General features: G+C 42.9%; 2 protein-coding genes across 2 annotated transcripts; one reads left to right on the top strand and one right to left on the bottom strand.

Moving 5' to 3' along the window:
* Positions 1-438: 438 nt before the first annotated feature.
* LOC135477739 (uncharacterized) lies at positions 439-2,151 on the top strand. The gene is made up of 2 exons (XM_064757934.1): positions 439-1,868; positions 1,967-2,151. Exons 1-2 carry the CDS (start codon positions 1,262-1,264, stop codon positions 2,149-2,151), a joined length of 792 nt encoding a protein of 263 aa, XP_064614004.1. The 5' UTR covers positions 439-1,261.
* A 1,427-nt stretch (positions 2,152-3,578) lies between these two features.
* Positions 3,579-19,304, bottom strand: LOC135477736 (E3 ubiquitin-protein ligase E3D-like). Its single transcript, XM_064757930.1, has 8 exons — positions 19,186-19,304; positions 18,333-18,644; positions 16,457-16,728; positions 13,691-13,820; positions 7,862-8,027; positions 6,423-6,550; positions 3,819-3,984; positions 3,579-3,617 (listed from the first exon to the last, which is right to left on the bottom strand). Exons 1-8 carry the CDS (start codon positions 19,302-19,304, stop codon positions 3,579-3,581), a joined length of 1,332 nt encoding a protein of 443 aa, XP_064614000.1.
* Between the last annotated feature and the right edge of the window lie 62 nt (positions 19,305-19,366).

Raw genomic sequence — 19,366 nt, 5'->3', positions numbered from 1 at the left:
ATTTCTTCTTTTTCAACCTAACCACCAGGCCACGGGATCACTAAGCCATCTTACAATTAAGTCAAAATTTTATATCACTTTAAAATTTTTATTTCGATTGTAACAAGGTCAAAATATTGCTAAACAACCTAAATTCTCTGAAAGTCATTGCACAAAAAATTTCAGCTAAAATAACAGAAAGGAACATACCAAATTTAATGAATAAAATTTAGACTTTATTAGTCTAAGATTGCTTCTTGATCCTGCAGCCAGGGCTGTGGGAATGGATAAACAAGAGGAACCTGTCAGTACAACATGACTAAGATTGCTTCTTGATCCTGCAGCCAGGGCTGTGGAATGGATAAACAAGAGGAACCTGTCAGTACAACATGACTAAGATTGCTTCTTGATCCTGCAGCCAGGGCTGTGGGAATGGATAAACAAGAACTGCCTGTCAGTACAACATGACTTTTTATTGCACAGCAAATTCTCTTCAGAGATTCACCAGTCCACTGAGTCAACAAAAGTGTTTATTAAAAAAAAATAAAATTCCACGTGGATCTCCCTTTGCATGACAATGATGATTTCTTAAAATCAACAGAAAACCAAATGTGTATAATCCCTGATTTAATACATTCTGTTTGAATGGCAGAATCTGCTGAAAAAAACGAAATGGTGCGTTTAGTCGCAGAGGAAAAGGAAGTTCACGGATTCATGACAATTCAAGAGAAAACATGAATGCAAAATAGGACAGCACCTTTAATAGGAACACATAAAGCAAAACTTTGTGTCACTGTCTAAAAATGGCAGGGGAATTATGAATGTAACAAATGCCAAATTACATGTGTCTCACACCTCACTTTTGGACATTGCATGATCAATGTTTGGTCAATCTCACTGTGATTAATGAAGAACAACACAGGTAGTTGGGTGTGAAATTATTTCCAGCAAAGCTAATGTTATGTGCTCTGCTGCTAAAGGGAGACAACTCCCTCACCACTGTCTATCACTTGAGTTATTCAGAACTGGCAGAGCTCAGTAGCCTCTTCCATTGTTTACATTGGCTGACGCTTAAGATTCGAACACAATTTCCAACATTGATGAATGTTTTTCATGCACATACAAAATTCTCTGTCTGATGAATAAACTGGCTTACTGACACAAGGATTTACTTGAACGACTAACAAAGATATATTCCTTCAAATTATTAAAAGAGCTAAGTAAATCCAGTTCTGAGAAGACCCAGAAAAATGAAACATGACCAAATGATCTAAAAATATTAATGATGAAGGTCAAAATAGGCAGCTGGTGTCAGGTTAAGGAGAGAGCCAAAATAGGCAGCTGGTGTCAGGTTAAGGAGAGAGCCAAAATAGGCAGCTGGTGTCAGGTTAAGGAGAGAGCCAAAATAGGCAACTGGTGTCAGGTTAAGGAGAGAGCCAAGATAGGCAGCTGGTGTCAGGTTAAGGAGAGAGCCAAAATAGGCAGCTGGTGTCAGGTTAAGGAGAGAGCCAAAATAGGCAGCTGGTGTCAGGTTAAGGAGAGAGCCAAAATAGGCAGCTGGTGTCAGGTTAAGGAGAGAGCCAAGATAGGCAATTGGTGTCAGGTTAAGGAGAGAGCCAAGATAGACAGTTGGTGTCAGGTTAAGGAGATAGCCAAAATAGGCAGCTGGTGTCAGCTTAAGGAGAGAGCCAAGATAGACAGTTGGTGTCAGGTTAAGGAGAGAGCCAAGATAGACAGTTGGTGTCAGGTTAAGGAGAGAGCCAAGATAGGCAGCTGGTGTCAGCTTAAGGAGAGAGCCAAGATAGACAGTTGGTGTCAGGTTAAGGAGAGAGCCAAGATAGGCAATTGGTGTCAGGTTAAGGAGAGAGCCAATATACAGTTGGCGTCAGGTTAAAGGAAAAGCCAAGATGGGCAGTTGGTGTCAGGTTAAGGAGAGAGCCAAAATAGGCAGCTGGTGTCAGGTTAAGGAGAGAGCCAAAATAGGCAGCTGGTGTCAGGTTAAGGAGAGAGAAGAAAATAGGTAGCTGGTGTCAGGTTAAGGAGAGAGCCAAAATAGGCAGCTGGTGTCAGGTTAAGGAGAGAGCCAAGATAGGCAATTGGTGTCAGGTTAAGGAGAGAGCCAAGATAGACAGTTGGTGTCAGGTTAAGGAGAGAGCCAAGATAGACAGTTGATGTCAGGTTAAGGAGAGAGCCAAGATAGACAGTTGGTGTCAGGTTAAAGGAAAAGCCAAGACGGGCAGATGGTGTCAGGTTCATGAGAAAACCAAAATAGGCAGTTTGTGTCCGGTTCATGAGAGAGCCCAGATGGGCAGTTGGTGTTAGGTTCATGAGAAAGCCAAAATATGCAACTGGTTATGGAGAAAACTAAAATGTACAGTGACAGGATGGGTGAAGCTGGACGGTTGTTGGGAGAATTCGGTAGGTCACTTGTGTAAGATTGAGAGAATTCCGTAGGCTGTTGGTGTAAGGAGCGACAATTTATACATCTGGTTGTTATCAGGCCAGGAGAAAGTGGATGGCTGTTGGTGTCAGGCCAGGAGAAAGTGGATGGCTGTTGGTGTTAGGCCAGGAGAATTTGGATGGCTGTTGGTGACAGGCCAGGAGAAAGTGGATGGCTGTTGGTGTCAGGCCAGGAGAATTTGGATGGCTGTTGGTGACAGGCCAGGAGAAAGTGGATGGCTGTTGGTGTCAGGCAGGAGAATTTGGATGGCTGTTGGTGACAGGCCAGGAGAAAGTGGATGGCTGTTGGTGTCAGGCCAGGAGAATTTGGATGGCTGTTGGTGACAGGCCAGGAGAAAGTGGATGGCTGTTGGTGTCAGGCCAGGAGAAAGTGGTTGGCTGTTGGTGTCAGGCCAGGAGAATTTGGATGGCTGTTGGTGACAGGCCAGGAGAAAGTGGATGGCTGTTGGTGTCAGGCCAGGAGAAAGTGGATGGCTGTTGGTGTTAGGCCGGGAGAATGTGGATGGCTGTTGGTGTTAGGCCGGGAGAATTTGGATGGCTGTTGGTGTCAGGCCTGGAGAATTTGGATGGCTGTTGGTGTCAGGCCAGGAGAATTTGGATGGCTGTTGGTGACAGGTCAGGAGAATGTGGATGGCTGTTGGTGTCAGGCCAGGAGAATGTGGATGGCTGTTGGTGTCAGGCCAAGAGAATCTGGATGGCTGTTGGTGTCAGGGCAGGAGAATTTGGATGGCTGTTGGTGTCAGGCCAGGAGAATGTGGATGGCTGTTGGTGTCAGGCCAGGAGAATCTGGATGGCTGTTGGTGTCAGGGCAGGAGAATTTGGATGGCTGTTGGTGTCAGGGCAGGAGAATTTGGATGGCTGTTGGTGTCAGGCCAAGAGAATTTGGATGGCTGTTGGTGTCAGGCCGGGAGAAATTGGATGGCTGTTGGTGTCAGGCCAGGAGAATTTGGATGGCTGTTGGTGACAGGTCAGGAGAATGTGGATGGCTGTTGGTGTCAGGCCAGGAGAATGTGGATGGCTGTTGGTGTCAGGTCAGGAGAATCTGGATGGCTGTTGGTGTCAGGCCAGGAGAATGTGGATGGCTGTTGGTGTCAGGTTTGGAGAATGTGGAAGGAAAGAAGGCAAGTCTGCAGTCATTGTCAGGTGACGCTTGCTGGCAACTTGTGAAGATAACCCACCTGAAAAAGAAAAAAAAAATAAGAAACATACAAACATTTACAAAAATAAAAAACTGGCAATTCATGTAAAACACTTTCATTTGACTGAATGAAACCAAAGGAAAGTTCAATGTGATTTGGAGCATCTGCTAATGAACAGTTTACAGGTTTTCTCTGTGCCTACCAGTGTGCCATGGGGGTTATTTCCCAGGTGATACTTACATGGAAGCCATTCAGGTAGCGCAGGGAGGAGGGGAGATGTCGTGTGTTTCTGACAAGGGAGGTAAGAAAGGCGATGTATAAAGAGTGCGGCAGCTCTATATCATGGACAGTTCGGTCTTTTCTCCACGTCTTGTAAGGGTCAGCACAATTCTTCTGCCCTGGACAACTGAACAAAGGTAAATATATTCATTTAGCTTTTATGTCATTGGGAGAGGTGTGAATGAGTACTTTCTATGGTAACGTTTGGTTGGTAGGTCTCAAAATTACATATTAAACCCAGTGTGTTAAACTGAAAAATTTGACAATTCTGACACACACACGGTTACCTTTGGTTGGTAGGTCTCAACATTACATATTAAACCCACAATGTGTTAAACTGGAAAATTTGACACCTTACATACAATTCTGACACACACACGATTACCTTTGGTTGGTAGGTCTCAAACTTACATAACAAACCCACAATGTGTTAAACTGGAAAATTTGACAATTCTGACACACACACGGTTACCTTTGGTTGGTAGGTCTCAACATTACATATTAAACCCACAATGTGTTAAACTGGAAAATTTGACACCTTACATACAATTCTGACACACACACGATTACCTTTGGTTGGTAGGTCTCAAACTTACATATCAAACCCACAATGTGTTAAACTGGAAAATTTGACAATTCTGACACACACACGGTTACCTTTGGTTGGTAGGTCTCAAACTTACATATCAAACCCACAATGTGTTAAACTGGAAAATTTGACACCTTACACACAAATCTGACACACACACACAGTTACCTTTGGTTGGTAGGTCTCAAACTTACATATCAAACCCACAATGTGTTAAACTGGAAAATTTGACACCTTACACACAATTCTGACACACACACGGTTACCTTTGGTTGGTAGGTCTCAAACTAACATATCAAACCCAGCGTATTTAACTGGAAAATTTGACAATTCTGACATACGTTAACCCACTATCTTCCCCCTCAAATCTAATTTTGCATAACCTCTAAGCAAACCCGTCCCACTATTTCCTATTAACTCATGTCTGATTACCCTAAGGACATCTGATTACCCAAAGCACATCTGATTACCCTAAGCATGTCTAATTACTCTAAGCATGTCTGATAACCTGAAGCCCGTCGGACTACCCGTGCACACTTCTGATTAGCCGTGCACACGTCTGATTAGCCGTGCACACTTCTGATTAGCCGTGCACACTTCTGATTAGCCGTGCACACTTCTGATTAGCCGTGCACACGTCTGATTAGCCGTGCACATGTCTGATTACCCGTGCACATGTAGGAGTGGTTACAGTTCACTTCAGATTTTTCCCATCCATGCACTATTCTTCAGGCATAATGGAACAGAAAACTCTAAATATAACAACTTAAACTTATTGATTATGTCACAAAAATACTTAAGAAGCAATTTTTCAGAAACTTTTTGTTAACATGAAAATAAGTTACATATCTGCAACGTAGGAGGACTTCCCCAACTATACTTACTGTTTTCATTTCCTTGTTTATATATATTTATTTGATTGGTATTTTTGGCGGCCAGCATCTTGAGAGGCTGACCCTGGCGGAAACCTATGACTATCCACAGGTTGCAGACAGATCTTCCTTGTACAACTGGAGAGGAAACCAACATCAGCAGGACTTGAACTTACTGTTTTTGGACAATTTTCTTCTCCCATACACAGAATACTGCGTCCATTACTCAGCTGTCATTATAAAATACATAAAAAATATCTTTGTAAATTAACACCCCTTTCCCCCATCCCCAACAAAAAAAAACAAAAACAACAAAAGACAAAAACTATGGCTAATATGATTTCTACTCTCGTTAGTTGTACGCATTGTGCATATATACGTTTAGATTTTTTTTTTTTTTGATTGGTGTTTTACGCCGTACTCAAGAATATTTCACTTATACAACGACGACCGGCATTATGGTTGGAGGAAACCGGGCACAGCCGGAGGAAACCCACGACCATTCGCAGGTTGCTGGCAGCATATATACGTATAGAGACAACCTTTCAAACAACATCGAGTGTGTTATGCAAACACACTGCTTGGTACGTTTACCTCTCTGAATAATATTATTTCATGCGGTTTATCCTGATTGGATTTTGTTTACTCATTAGATTTGTTTTTATGATTTACATCGAGGCTTGTCAGTGATTGATTTAAAATCTATGACCTCTGTGGAAGGAGTGAAAGAGCACGGTAGCATGAAATGTGTCGTTTGTTGTCACATTTCTTCATTTTTTTTTGTTAGCAGACTTTCTTGAGGTAAACCTTTGCTTTGGTGTTTATTGTGTCAGCCGATACCACTGAACACTGTTTTGTACCGCGTCAAATTACTCGAATGATGTGCATTTCTGTGATCTGACTCGGTGTGAAACAAGGCTCAGCAGATTCGGGTTGCACAACAAGCACTACTATGGCCGAGTAACATCTCTAAACAGATGGAAGCTGAAAGTTGCAGGCAGTTTAAATTAATAGCTGGAAAACAGTTTTTATCACCTTTTAATGATTAAATACAGTGAAATGAATGAATCTGAGGAGAGTATTTTTATGTTTGACACCACACACCTGTGAGCGGTTTGGAAGTAAGCCCTGTATAGCACCTTGACCACAGTTGTCTGTTTGACCTCTGTCACCTCTGACCTCAACGCTACCTCTTGACTGTACATCAATGCATCTCCATCTAGCAGCCATACCTGTAGGAAAAAGCAGATGGCTAGGTGGACTGGATAACTACAAAATTGTGAACACTTAGGAAGGCCGGGGGCGGGGGTGTGTGAATTGAATGGTTATACATACCATCGATAAAGGGAGTGTTGAGTTCGAATTCTTCTATCACTAAAGGGTAAAAAATACCTACAGTATCATGTGACCTGTGAAAAAATGTTAGTCAACTACATCTGATCACCTGTGCCACATGGGTTATGGAAAAAGTTTCACAACAGGTAATTTAGAGCAGACAAATGATGGAGAAAATGGACATGACAGCAGACCTAAATGACCATGGATACTGACCTAAATGGCCATGGATACTGACCTAAATGGACATGAAATGGCCATGGAAACTGACCTAAATGGCCATGGAAACTGGCCTAAATCGACAAGAAATGGCCATGGATACTGACCTAAATGGCCATGGATACTGACCTAAATCGACATGAAATGGCCATGCAAACTGACCTAAATTGCCATGGATACTGACCTAAATGGACATGAAATAGTCATGGAAACTGACCTAAATTGCCATGGATATTGACCTAAATGGACATAAAATGGCTATGGAAACTGACCTAAATTTACCAAACACAGCAGGACCTTCTGACTGCTAATAGGCTCTTTCATTCAGCTTTTGGAAAGATATTTTCATACTAAATCTGACTTTGCTAAGGAAAAATACTGCAAAGTCACAATACTTTTCTTCATACAAGCAAAGACTCTTGCAAGGCTGTTTTCTTGCCTGCTCACCCTGACACGTTACTGCAGCATCCTGCCCAACATGTGCGCACTGTGACACAGGCAGCCGTTCTCAGTTCCCTGCTCATAAATATGTGGTTCAAAATGCATCAGTGCATGCATCTGTTAAACTGCAAAATCCAATTACTTGCATCTATAGCTTTCTATCCACTATAAGAAACCACAGGGACAATTGAGAGCTAATAGGTTTTTTGACATGACAGCCAATTATCATGTGACGCTTTTAGCGCTAGTGATTGGCCAAGTTCATAAGGTCTTCTCAGTGCCATATTCCCAGTTATGAATTTCATCTTCCTGGCTTTCAAAACTTGATAGAGGTTTTTTGCATACTATTCTGTGATAACTGAGTCCTACATCTTTTTTTCTATATATATACATTTTACGTTCACATTAACATTGCATTCCATGTTATTGGGCACCAACCCTCAGGGTACGACATAAGCTTAATATATGATTTATTCTGTCCGCAAAACAACAGTTTAAATTAGTATGGCCTAAAGGGGAAAATGAGCTCTGCTGGTTGCGGTACCTACCAGACAGCATTGTTTACAGTGCTTCTGATTGGCCACTTGAGGCTGGACCAGGAAGCGATAGCTGGTAAAGATTCTACACTGATCCAGAAAATATCGGGCCAAGAAGTCTTCCTCTTTCAGATGGATTCTGTCAGACAGGTTTGAGTCTTCTTGCTTTAGATGGATTCTGTCAAAACAGATTTTTAGTTGGAGGCTAAATTCATAGTATGAGTAAAACAGCAGCACAGAACTACAGAAAACTGAGGGAGAAGATTTTACTGAGCACATTGTATGTTAACTCTTTTAATTAACCAAGTTTATTCCATGAAGCCAGAATGAACTTCACTGGATTTGAACTCACAAACAGGCTACCTTTTCACAAGCAATGGGAACTTCGACCCAAGCTGAGTCGACTGTTGTTCTCTGGTACTGCACAAGTGACATGATCACACAGGCAGGGATGAACGTCAGACTACACAGTTTGGGACCAAGCTGAGTCGACTGTTGTTCTCTTGTATTGCACGAGTGACATCATCATACAAGCAGGGATGAACATCAGACTACAGGCAGGGATGAGCGTCAGACTACACAGTTTGGAATCAAGCTGAGTCGACTGTTGTTCTCTTGTATTGCACGAGTGACATGATCACACAGGCAGGGATAAACGTCAGACTACAGGCAGGGATAAATGTCAGACTACACAGTTTGGGATCAAGCTGAGTTGACTGTTGTTCTCTTGTATTGCACGAGTGACATCATCATACAAGCAGGGATGAACATCAGACTACAGGCAGGGATGAGCGTCAGACTACACAGTTTGGAATCAAGCTGAGTCGACTGTTGTTCTCTTGTATTGCACGAGTGACATCATCATACAAGCAGGGATGAACATCAGACTACAGGCAGGGATGAACGTCAGACTACACAGTTTGGGATCAAGCTGAGTCGACTGTTGTTCTCTTGTATTGCACGAGTGACATGATCACACAGGCAGGGATAAACGTCAGACTACAGGCAGGGATGAACCTCAGACTACACAGTTTGGGATCAAGCTGAGTTGACTGTTGTTCTCTTGTATTGCACGAGTGACATCATCATACAAGCAGGGATGAACATCAGACTACAGGCAGGGATGAGCGTCAGACTACACAGTTTGGGACCAAGCTGAGTCGACTGTTGTTCTCTTGTATTGCACGAGTGACATGATCACATAGGCAGGGATAAACGTCAGACTACAGGCAGGGATGAGCGTCAGACTACACAGTTTGGGACCAAGCTGAGTCGACTGTTGTTCTCTTGTATTGCACGAGTGACATGATCACACAGGCAGGAATAAACGTCAGACTACAGGCAGGGATGAATGTTAGACTACACAGTTTGGGCCCAAGCTGAGTCGACTGTTGTTCTCTTGTATTGCACGAGTGACATGATCACACAGGCAGGGATAAACGTCAGACTGCAGGCAGGGATGAGCGTCAGACTACACAGTTTGGGACCAAGCTGAGTCGACTGTTGTTCTCTTGTACTGCACGAGTGACATGATCACACAGGCAGGGATAAACGTCAGACTACAGGCAGGGATAAATGTTAGACTACACAGTTTGGGACCAAGCTGAGTCGACTGTTGTTCTCTTGTATTGCACGAGTGACATGATCACACAGGCAGGGATAAACGTCAGACTACAGGCAGGGATAAATGTTAGACTACACAGTTTGGGACCAAGCTGAGTCGACTGTTGTTCTCTTGTATTGCACGAGTGACATGATCACACAGGCAGGGATAAACGTCAGACTACAGGCAGGGATGAGCATCAGACTACACAGTTTGGGACCAAGCTGAGTCCACTGTTGTTCTCTTGTATTGCACGAGTGACATCATCATACAAGCAGGGATGAACATCAGACTACAGGCAGGGATAAATGTCAGACTACACAGTTTGGGACCAAGCTGAGTCGACTGTTGTTCTCTTGTACTGCACGAGTGACATGATCACACAGGCAGGGATAAACGTCAGACTACAGGCAGGGATAAATGTCAGACTACACAGTTTGGGATCAAGCTGAGTTGACTGTTGTTCTCTTGTATTGCATGAGTGACATCATCATACAAGCAGGGATGAACATCAGACTACAGGCAGGGATGAGCGTCAGACTACACAGTTTGGAATCAAGCTGAGTCGACTGTTGTTCTCTTGTATTGCACGAGTGACATCATCATACAAGCAGGGATGAACATCAGACTACAGGCAGGGATGAACGTCAGACTACACAGTTTGGGATCAAGCTGAGTCGACTGTTGTTCTCTTGTATTGCACGAGTGACATGATCACACAGGCAGGGATAAACGTCAGACTACAGGCAGGGATGAACGTCAGACTACACAGTTTGGGATCAAGCTGAGTTGACTGTTGTTCTCTTGTATTGCACGAGTGACATGATCACACAGGCAGGAATAAACGTCAGACTACAGGCAGGGATGAATGTTAGACTACACAGTTTGGGCCCAAGCAGAGTCGACTGTTGTTCTCTTGTATTGCATGAGTGACATGATCACACAGGCAGGGGGTAAACGTCAGACTGCAGGCAGGGATGAGCGTCAGACTACACAGTTTGGGACCAAGCTGAGTCGACTGTTGTTCTCTTGTACTGCACGAGTGACATGATCACACAGGCAGGGATAAACGTCAGCTACAGGCAGGGATAAATGTTAGACTACACAGTTTGGGACCAAGCTGAGTCGACTGTTGTTCTCTTGTATTGCACGAGTGACATGATCACACAGGCAGGGATAAACGTCAGACTACAGGCAGGGATGAGCGTCAGACTACACAGTTTGGGACCAAGCTGAGTCGACTGTTGTTCTCTTGTATTGCACGAGTGACATCATCATACAAGCAGGGATGAACATCAGACTACAGGCAGGGATGAACGTCAGACTACACAGTTTGGATCAAGCTGAGTCGACTGTTGTTCTCTTGTATTGCACGAGTGACATGATCACACAGGCAGGGATAAACGTCAGACTACAGGCAGGGATGAGCGTCAGGCTACAACAGTTTGGGACCAAGCTGAGTCGACTGTTGTTCTCTTGTATTGCACGAGTGACATGATCACACAGGCAGGGATAAACGTCAGACTACAGGCAGGGATGAGCATCAGACTACACAGTTTGGGACCAAGCTGAGTCGACTGTTGTTCTCTTGTATTGCACGAGTGACATGATCACACAGGCAGGGATAAACGTCAGACTACAGCAGGGATAAATGTCAGGACTACACAGTTTGGGACCAAGCTGAGTCGACTGTTGTTCTCTTGTACTGCACGAGTGACATGATCACACAGGCAGGGATAAACGTCAGATTACAGGCAGGGATAATGTCAGACTACACAGTTTGGGGACCAAGCTGAGTCGACTGTTGTTCTCTTGTACTGCACAGAGTGACATTGATCACACAGGCAAGGAAAGGTTACCTGTTTGACAGGTGAGGCCACGGTAATCAATCTGGTTAAAAATGGCCCCAAAAAATTTGACAAAATCTTGTGGCAATGGCAATGAATTTCCAGGTGAGAAGTTTAAAGAGTGCATGGAAGTCTAATTCAGTACTACCTCCGCTGTACAATGGATTACTACCTCCGCTGTACAACGGAGTACAATGCTGTTCAAACTTAGTTAGAGTAACTACACTGTTGCACAAAATGATGGAATAAAATAAATTCAGGTTACACTTCTGGAAAGTACCAGTATTTGGTCCTCCCTGCAATACACTCGGCTCTTCCTAACTATTATACAAAGGACCCATTATGTAAGTGGAAGCCAAAAATTTAGTTACGTGGAAGGGCTTTCGGTTGAGAGCCATGTAAAGTGACACAATTCAACTTTCGGACTTTCTCTCTGGCTGCACCTCTGTATAAACAGGCCTTAAGTTTAGGCCATCCCTGATTTCATGGACGCAAATTTTGGTATAGAAGTTCAGTGTCATGCCTGCTCCTATGCCACTAGCGATTCATCGGAGAGTGGTTGCCCTAAGACGGGAAGGATTTAAACAGGCCGATATCGCCACTTTTGCAGGAATATCACAAAGTGCAGTCTCTAAGATTCTGAAACGTGTCAGAGAGGTACATCAGTTAACGTCAGGAAAGTCAACAGGGCGTCCACGTTCGACCACAAGACAACAGGACAGGAGACTGATACACCTGTGTTGAACAAACCGCAGAATGCCAGTCAGCCATCTCCGTCTCTTGTGGAGGCAACACTATGGGATTTCGTGTTTCACGCCAAACCGTGAATCGACGACTTATTGATTCAGGGCATCAAGCAAGACGGATGGTCACATGTCCACGTCTGACTGCTCCGCATCGTGTAGTATGACTCTTTTGGGCTAGGGGGGCATCGGGCGTTACAGGTCGGCCATTGGCGTCACATCATCTTCACTGACGAAAGCAGATACATCCTTGACCGACAAGATGGACCACAAAGGATTCGGAGATTGCCTGGCGAGAACCTCCACGATGACTGTGTCCGGGAGTCCCGTCAAGGTGGTGGCGGTTCAGTGATGGTGTGGGGTGGCATTCATCATGGTAGAAAAACAGAGCTTTTCATCAACCCCGTCGTGTATCCGAATATTTTACAGGAACACTGTTTGCCACATGCAAGACAAGTCCACGGCAACAACTTTGGGCTTCAAGACAACAACACCAGGCCAGACAGGGCCAACATCGTCACACAATTTCTTTGGGATTAGGGTGTAGAGCAGCTCCCATGGCCAACTTGTTCGCCTGACATGAACCCATCGAGCATGCCTAGGATGTCCTTGGCCGTACGATCAAGGACCGGGACAATGCACCTCAAACCCTGCAAGAATTGACACAGGCTCTGAGGGAAGAGTGGGACGCCATGCACGTTGACGTCATCAACAACCTTGTCGATAGCATGCCGCGGCGTCTCCCTGTCCTCATTCGTGCCATAGGTGGTCACACACGTTACTAAACTTTTAATCTGTTGCTGAGACTTTATTTGTGCATTCCCATTTGTCAAATTCATCGATTCATCTGTTTTCATTTGAATCTTATGGTCACATTAAATCTCAACAATTGAAGGTAAATCTTCTGGTTTTGTATTCCTTTCACCATTTTGCATTCTCTGGACATTTGAACATTGCAAATGGTTCCACCTTTAACCGAAGATGGTAAATCTGTCTAGAATTTTCTTGGTAGCCCAAAATCTTCAGGGAAAATCTGGTGCAAATTTGGAAAAATCTGGTACAAAATATTTTATTCCATCATTTTGGGCAACAGTGTAGTTTGTGAAAAGCTTAAGGAAAGAGGTTTCTCAGATTTCTTCATTTCTTTGTTCCAAAAAACATTCTGTATTTATGTGATTTATTTTTATTTATTTATTTGATTGATTGATTGATTAGTGTTTTATACCGGACTAGAGAATATTTCACTTTTACAATGGCGGCCCGCATTATGATGGAAGGGAAATATGTTTTATGCTTTAAGTGAGCTGGGGCAAATAAAACAGGTATTGATGGATTTTAATATTAATAATAACGATAAGCCTTGAGTGCTCTGCGATACTGTATACAATATATACACATATACGTATATACAGATGTGCTGACATAAACTTATGGGAGCATGATCTAGAACTTACATTCAGGCTGAAGATAGGGGAGTTTGGACATAGCTACGGTATCATTCGGCTTGTCAAAAATGTTACTCAACTTTTGATTAATTTACTGATCGCCTGCCTGAGGATCCTGACATTTCTGACAGGTAACACGGTACAGTAGCTCTCACTGTCAGCGAGTTCTAACCCAATACTCACCTATCATAACACGTTCATACCTTTCATTGCCTGATAACTCCACAGCTTTTCTGTGTGTATTCCTCTCCTCACTGGAAAGTGAAATACTGTGATAATGTAGTTTTACTGTGTCTGGATATACAACCTTTTCCTCCAGACATGCTGCCTTTTCTGAAAGAGGAAGAACACAGAACAGTTCAGAAATCATTCTTTATGCTTCTCGATGCTTCACGCCTCACTCTGCATTACATACCAAAATCAAAGGCTGCCACTGGCATTTATTTGTATCATTTATTTATTTCACTGTAAGTCATACTGAACTGTATGAATCAAGACTAGCATATTTATTTAACTGGTGTTTTACAGTGTAATCGAGAACATTTCACTTGTATCACAACAGCCAGCATTATAATCATGACAACCGGAAACCAGACAAAGCCCAGAGCAGATCAGACACAGTCCGAGGGAAACCACTACCATGCTCAGGTTGCTGGCAGATACCCGATGTATGGCCACAGAGGCGAACACCAGCTAGTTGAAGGACAAGACTAAGTAACAGGTCCATAACTTTGGAAAGATTGGAAAACAAGACCACCATCCTAAATGTTAATACTTGTGTCCTGAGTTTTTCTGGGCTATTTCTGGACCACACTTGTGTCCTGAGCTTTTCTGGGCTATATCCAGACCACACTTGTGTCCCGAGCTTTCCTGAGCTATATCACGACCACACTTGTGTCCCTAGTTTTCCTGGGCTATATCCGGATCACACTTGTATCCCGAGCTTTCCTGGGCTATATCTGGGCCACACTTGTGTCCCTAGCTTTTCTGGGCTATATCAGGACCACACTTGTGTCCCTTGCTTCCCTGAGCTATATCTGGACCACACTTGTGTCCCGAGCTTTGCTGGGCTATTTCCGGACCACACTTGTGTCCCTAGCTTTCCTGGGCTATATCAGGACCACAATTGTGTCCCTTGCTTCCCTGAGCTATATCTGGACCACACTTGTGTCCCGAGCTTTCCTGGGCTATTTCCGGACCACACTTGTGTCCCTAGCTTTCCTGGGCTATATCCGGACCACACTTGTGTCCCGAGCTTTGCTGGGCTATATCTGGACCACACTTGTGTCCCGAGCTTTCCTGGGCTATATCCGGACCACACTTGTGTCCCAAGCTTTCCTGGGCTTTATCCAGACCATACTTGTGTCCTGAGCATTCCTGGGCTATATACGGGCCACACTTGTGTCCTGAGCTTTTCTGGGCTATATACGGACCACACTTGTGTCCCTAGCTTTCTTGGGCTATATCTGGACCACACTTGTGTCCTGAGCTTTCCTGGGCTATATCTAGACCACACTTGTGTCCGGAGCTTTCCTGGGCTATATCAGGACCACACTTGTGTCCCTAGCTTTTCTGGGCTATATCCAGACCACACTTGTGTCCTGAGCTTTTCTGGGCTATATCTGGACCACATTTGTGTCCTGAGCTTTCCTGGGCTATATCTGGACCACACTTGTGTCCTGAGCTTTCCTGGGCTATTTCTGGACCACACTTGTGTCCCTAGCTTTCCTGGGCTATATCTGGACCACACTTGTGTCCCTTGCTTCCCTCTGCTATATCTGGACCACACTTGTGTCCTGAGCGTTCCTTGGCTATATCTGGACAACACTTGTGTCCTGAGCTTTCCTGGGCTATACCCGCACCACACTTGTGTCCCTTGCTTTCCTGGGCTATATCTGGACCACACTTGTGTCCTGAGCCTTCCTGGGCTATATCTGGACCACACTTGTGTCCTGAGCTATATCTGGGCCATACTTGTGTCCCGAGCTTTCCTGGGCTATATCTGGACTACATAATAATAGAGGCTCTTTGATAATGTGGTCATAACAAAACCTCAGAATACTAAGTTTCGGTGTAGTGTGTAAACACCATACAATTGATCTGTTCACACACACGACAACTGTCATTCTTACGGCTGGAAGAACCACAGGCCTTTGGCAGCGTAATTCTGAACTGATGATATGCACACCACATCAATGGAAGATGTCTCAATATGTACACACCAGATGTTGGCTTTTTCCTTGTAAGTGCAGTAAAACCACTCCTTGCTGAAGTATACCACAGTATACAATAATGTTTGAAATTTTGGAGAAATGTGTTGTTGTTATATACTGTATTAAATCAATGTATGAAATTGACAGAAACAATGTATTTTTTCAGATGCACATAACATGAAAGCTGCAAACATCTGTTTATGTATCCAAGCTTGATTTTTATTTGTTTATTTATTTCATTGGTGTTTAACGCCGTAATGAAGAATATTTCGCTTATACGATGGCGGCACACATTATGGTAAGAGGAAACCAGGGGGAAACCCAAGACCCTTAACAGGTTGCTGAAAGACCTTCAACAAACGGCCGGAGAAGAATCCAGCATGTATCCAAGCATGGTGCTGATTTAATTTACAACACAGGAGAGTTCCAATTACTTCTTACTTGTCTATGCATACATGTACAAGTCAGGGGTAGTAGTGTAGAAACAGTATGAATGAAATAAATATTTTCAAAAGGTTTAATTAGTAAGATCTCTAAGTGGGTCAAAATGGACTATTCTGATGTCATGTTTTCACAACATGCTCTGAATGGGACAAGATTGGTATGACACAAATGCAAACTGAAAGACTTTTTGTTACATTTTGTAATAGATTTTTAGAATTGTTTCATTGTATTTTTATGTCTTGTTTAAACAACAGCTCTTAAACATTATATATCTACACAATACAATGACTGGAAGAACGAATGAAAACCTACCTTTGCACAGTGGCCTCCCTTTGTAGAGCTCTCCAATAGGATTCCTGCACCTACAGCACTGAAGATAATGATTTGCAGAAATCTGATACGATTTGACAGCCAATTTGGACTTGTGGATCAGGCAGTACAATTCTCCAACCAGGCAGTCAGACTCTCTTGGCAATAATGTATTCGGGATAGCGCCTGATTGGTCGTCATGGCGATGACAGAACCAAGAATCTGCCAAATCGTTCCAATTTTCCGAGGGCAATGGAAGAACTCTTTTAAATTTGCTGAAAACAAAGCCATATGTTTTACTTATTGTAAACCTAATGCACCCCAATAAAGTAAACTTGTCTTATAGTACAGTAACAAGGTTTATGGTTGGGGCAGTGGTAGGGATGAAGCGAGTCATGTGATGTGAGAGGTAATAAACACTCTTAAGTAACAGAGACACTTCCTGTTGTCAAACTGTCAGAGACAAGCACAAGCTACTTAAATGCAAAGAAAACACTAGAATTAAATTAAGTATGTAACGGATGAAAGACCATTAAACACTGTCCAGGAAAATAGTTTGATAAGTTATAAAAAAAAATTTCCAACCGTCTAAAACGGTTTTAAAACATCCAAGGGTATCAGTGCCATCACATACTTACCTTTTGCTTGAAATAGTTTGTTTCAAGGTCCATTTGGCAAATGCATTCATAGATCTATATGCCTAATGCATATGCATTTAGGATTATGGCTCATGGACGGGAAGGGGGTGGTTGAGGTGAGGGGTGGGGTGGGGGGATGGGGGGCGTGGGGGGTGGTGGCTCCTAGTGATGAATTTGGCCAATCACCAGAGACCATTTTATCTGGATCCACAATTCAGGTTAAATTCAAGGAAGTATTGGAAAATACTGAGTTTTGGGCTTAATTTGCAACTTACTGCTTGACTGGGATTGATTCATCCACCTGATAAGACTAATTAAAAGTTTTTTGTGACGTCTCATTAATTTCTTAAGAAAAAATTGTCCTTTTAAGTCCTCTATGTGCTTCTGAAAGAGCATTTTCACACACCAAATTTTTGGTGAAATCAATCATATATTACTATATTACATATATAATAAAGCCACTGATAAAAATCATGAGTCACCCAGTTTAAAACCTAACATTAATAAAAGTAAACACAATCTTTAACCATTACGTGTTCAGTTTGGCTGAATTTTGGACAATATTGATTATTGCCCTGGACAAGCCACAACTTTGCTGAGATTCTGATATAACTTTGTCTCATTTAACAGGGCCACACTGAATTACCTCCCTCTGGGTCACTCTCCCATTTAAAAAGGTGCGTCTTTAGGAGTAGGTTGTGGCTACATATAGGTGGGACCCCAATAAAATGGTTAATGGCAAGTTCAAAACTGAAATCACTAGTCTAGCTTTTCGCCAGATTTTGTAAACTTATTTGGAAAGCCCTGATTAACGCTGTATATTTTTTCCAAATCCATTTGGAGGTTATTTAAAAATCCTGTCCTTAATTAAATTCAAGTCAGCTTCAGCGAACCCAGTCAGATATACATGTATAGTCAACTTTAGCTGAAAAACTTGACTTCTTGACATTTCCATGGCTCTCGCAGGCTTTTTAAAACATCCTGTTGCCTAGAAACTAATTGTCACTGTTGTGAAAGAACCTACATAGAGAGTGCTTTAAATGGCGAGATCTCACTTTTCATAGTTTCATGCCTCAAAAACTAATCTCACATTACATCATAATTGCTGTCATGTAACAAGGGAGGTAATTCCCATCAGGCTTCTTATTTCATAAAAATAAATGTGGTATATCTGCACTCCATGAATCACTGACATTATTATTGATTCCAATGTCAACAGCAGCAGACATAATTCAACCTACCAGTCTTTTGTCAGTAGTCTCTGGCCACACATCACGCAGGCACAGAGATGATATTTCTTTTGCAGCCTTTCCACCAACTGTCGCTGGTGATGAGACTTCTGACTCGTGTTAGCCTGGCAGCCAATGTTTGGTCCCGATACTTGCATGCGCAGCTGAATTTCTCCATTAGGCAAGCAGATCAGTCCATTACAGGAAACGGGGGAGAGACGTAACTGGTCAAAATGGAAGGTGACAGTCTTGTCATCAACTTGGACTGATATCTGGGAATTTGTGAATGTGATATTGACATTCCTGAATCCTCCAGTGTTGAACCTGATTAAAATGTCACAGAAAAAAAGCCAAAGAGATGGAATATTATTCAGAGGGGACAACCCAACAGTGTAGATTTTTCATTTGCATAAACAGGGCACTGAAAAAGATGTCTAAATATGAACATGGACGTTAACACAAAACTAACAAAGCTTCATTGCGACGTAGAGAAAAGAGAATCAGCCTGGACCTTTGTTGAGAACGAAATTAATACCGTCCAACGACGCTAGGCCAATATAAGAAAAGGAGCTGGTGTCTTTCGGGGCTATAGTTTGGCATGATTCTGTAGAACAAACCTGGACGGATTTAAATTTAGTTTCCTAAATTTACATTCTTTACCACTATAGACAGTGACAGATTACAACAATTTAAATCAAAGGGTTCTTTTCAGCGAAGTTTTATCACTGTCACTGGTGGCAGCGTTTTACTATTTCGGAAATGCTGATTGTTGTTGTTGTCCCCACACAAAGCAGGTGGGTAAAGTCAGACGAATAATCAGACCAAGTCGCTTTGTCATGGCAAAATGGTTTATCCATTTACGTACTTTTGAGTGTCAAGGACAAGTTGAACTGCAGAAAGAAGCTGTTTGACTTCTGCGAACAGCAGTATCCGTCCGGAGCAAACTCCAACTGGCGACTTTGACGCATGTTCTGCATCCGCCATGCTTATGTATGACAGCGATTCCCGCCTAATTCAAAAATAGGAACCGGTATATAAAACGGAAA

Source organism: Liolophura sinensis, chromosome 11 (genome assembly GCF_032854445.1).
Source record: "Liolophura sinensis isolate JHLJ2023 chromosome 11, CUHK_Ljap_v2, whole genome shotgun sequence".
Classification (NCBI taxonomy): Eukaryota; Metazoa; Mollusca; class Polyplacophora; order Chitonida; family Chitonidae; genus Liolophura; species Liolophura sinensis.
Note: the sequence above shows the minus strand (reverse complement) of the source record. Positions and strands in the feature narration are given on the sequence as shown.

What these genes read in the sequence shown, in the direction of transcription:
- LOC135477739 (XM_064757934.1), top strand. Translation starts at nt 1,262, where the DNA reads ATGATGAAGGTCAAAATAGGCAGCTGGTGTCAGGTTAAGGAGAGAGCC. An exon ending in CAATATACAGTTGGCGTCAG is followed by an intron (nt 1,869 to 1,966) that starts GTTAAAGGAAAA and finishes CAAAATAGGCAG; the next exon opens with CTGGTGTCAGGTTAAGGAGA.
- LOC135477736 (XM_064757930.1), bottom strand. Translation starts at nt 19,304, where the DNA reads ATGGCGGATGCAGAACATGCGTCAAAGTCGCCAGTTGGAGTTTGCTCC. An exon ending in ACTGTAAACAATGCTGTCTG is followed by an intron (nt 6,551 to 7,861) that starts GTAGGTACCGCA and finishes TTTTTCCTACAG; the next exon opens with GTATGGCTGCTAGATGGAGA. An exon ending in GCTACCTGAATGGCTTCCAT is followed by an intron (nt 3,618 to 3,818) that starts GTAAGTATCACC and finishes TTTCTTTTTCAG; the next exon opens with GTGGGTTATCTTCACAAGTT.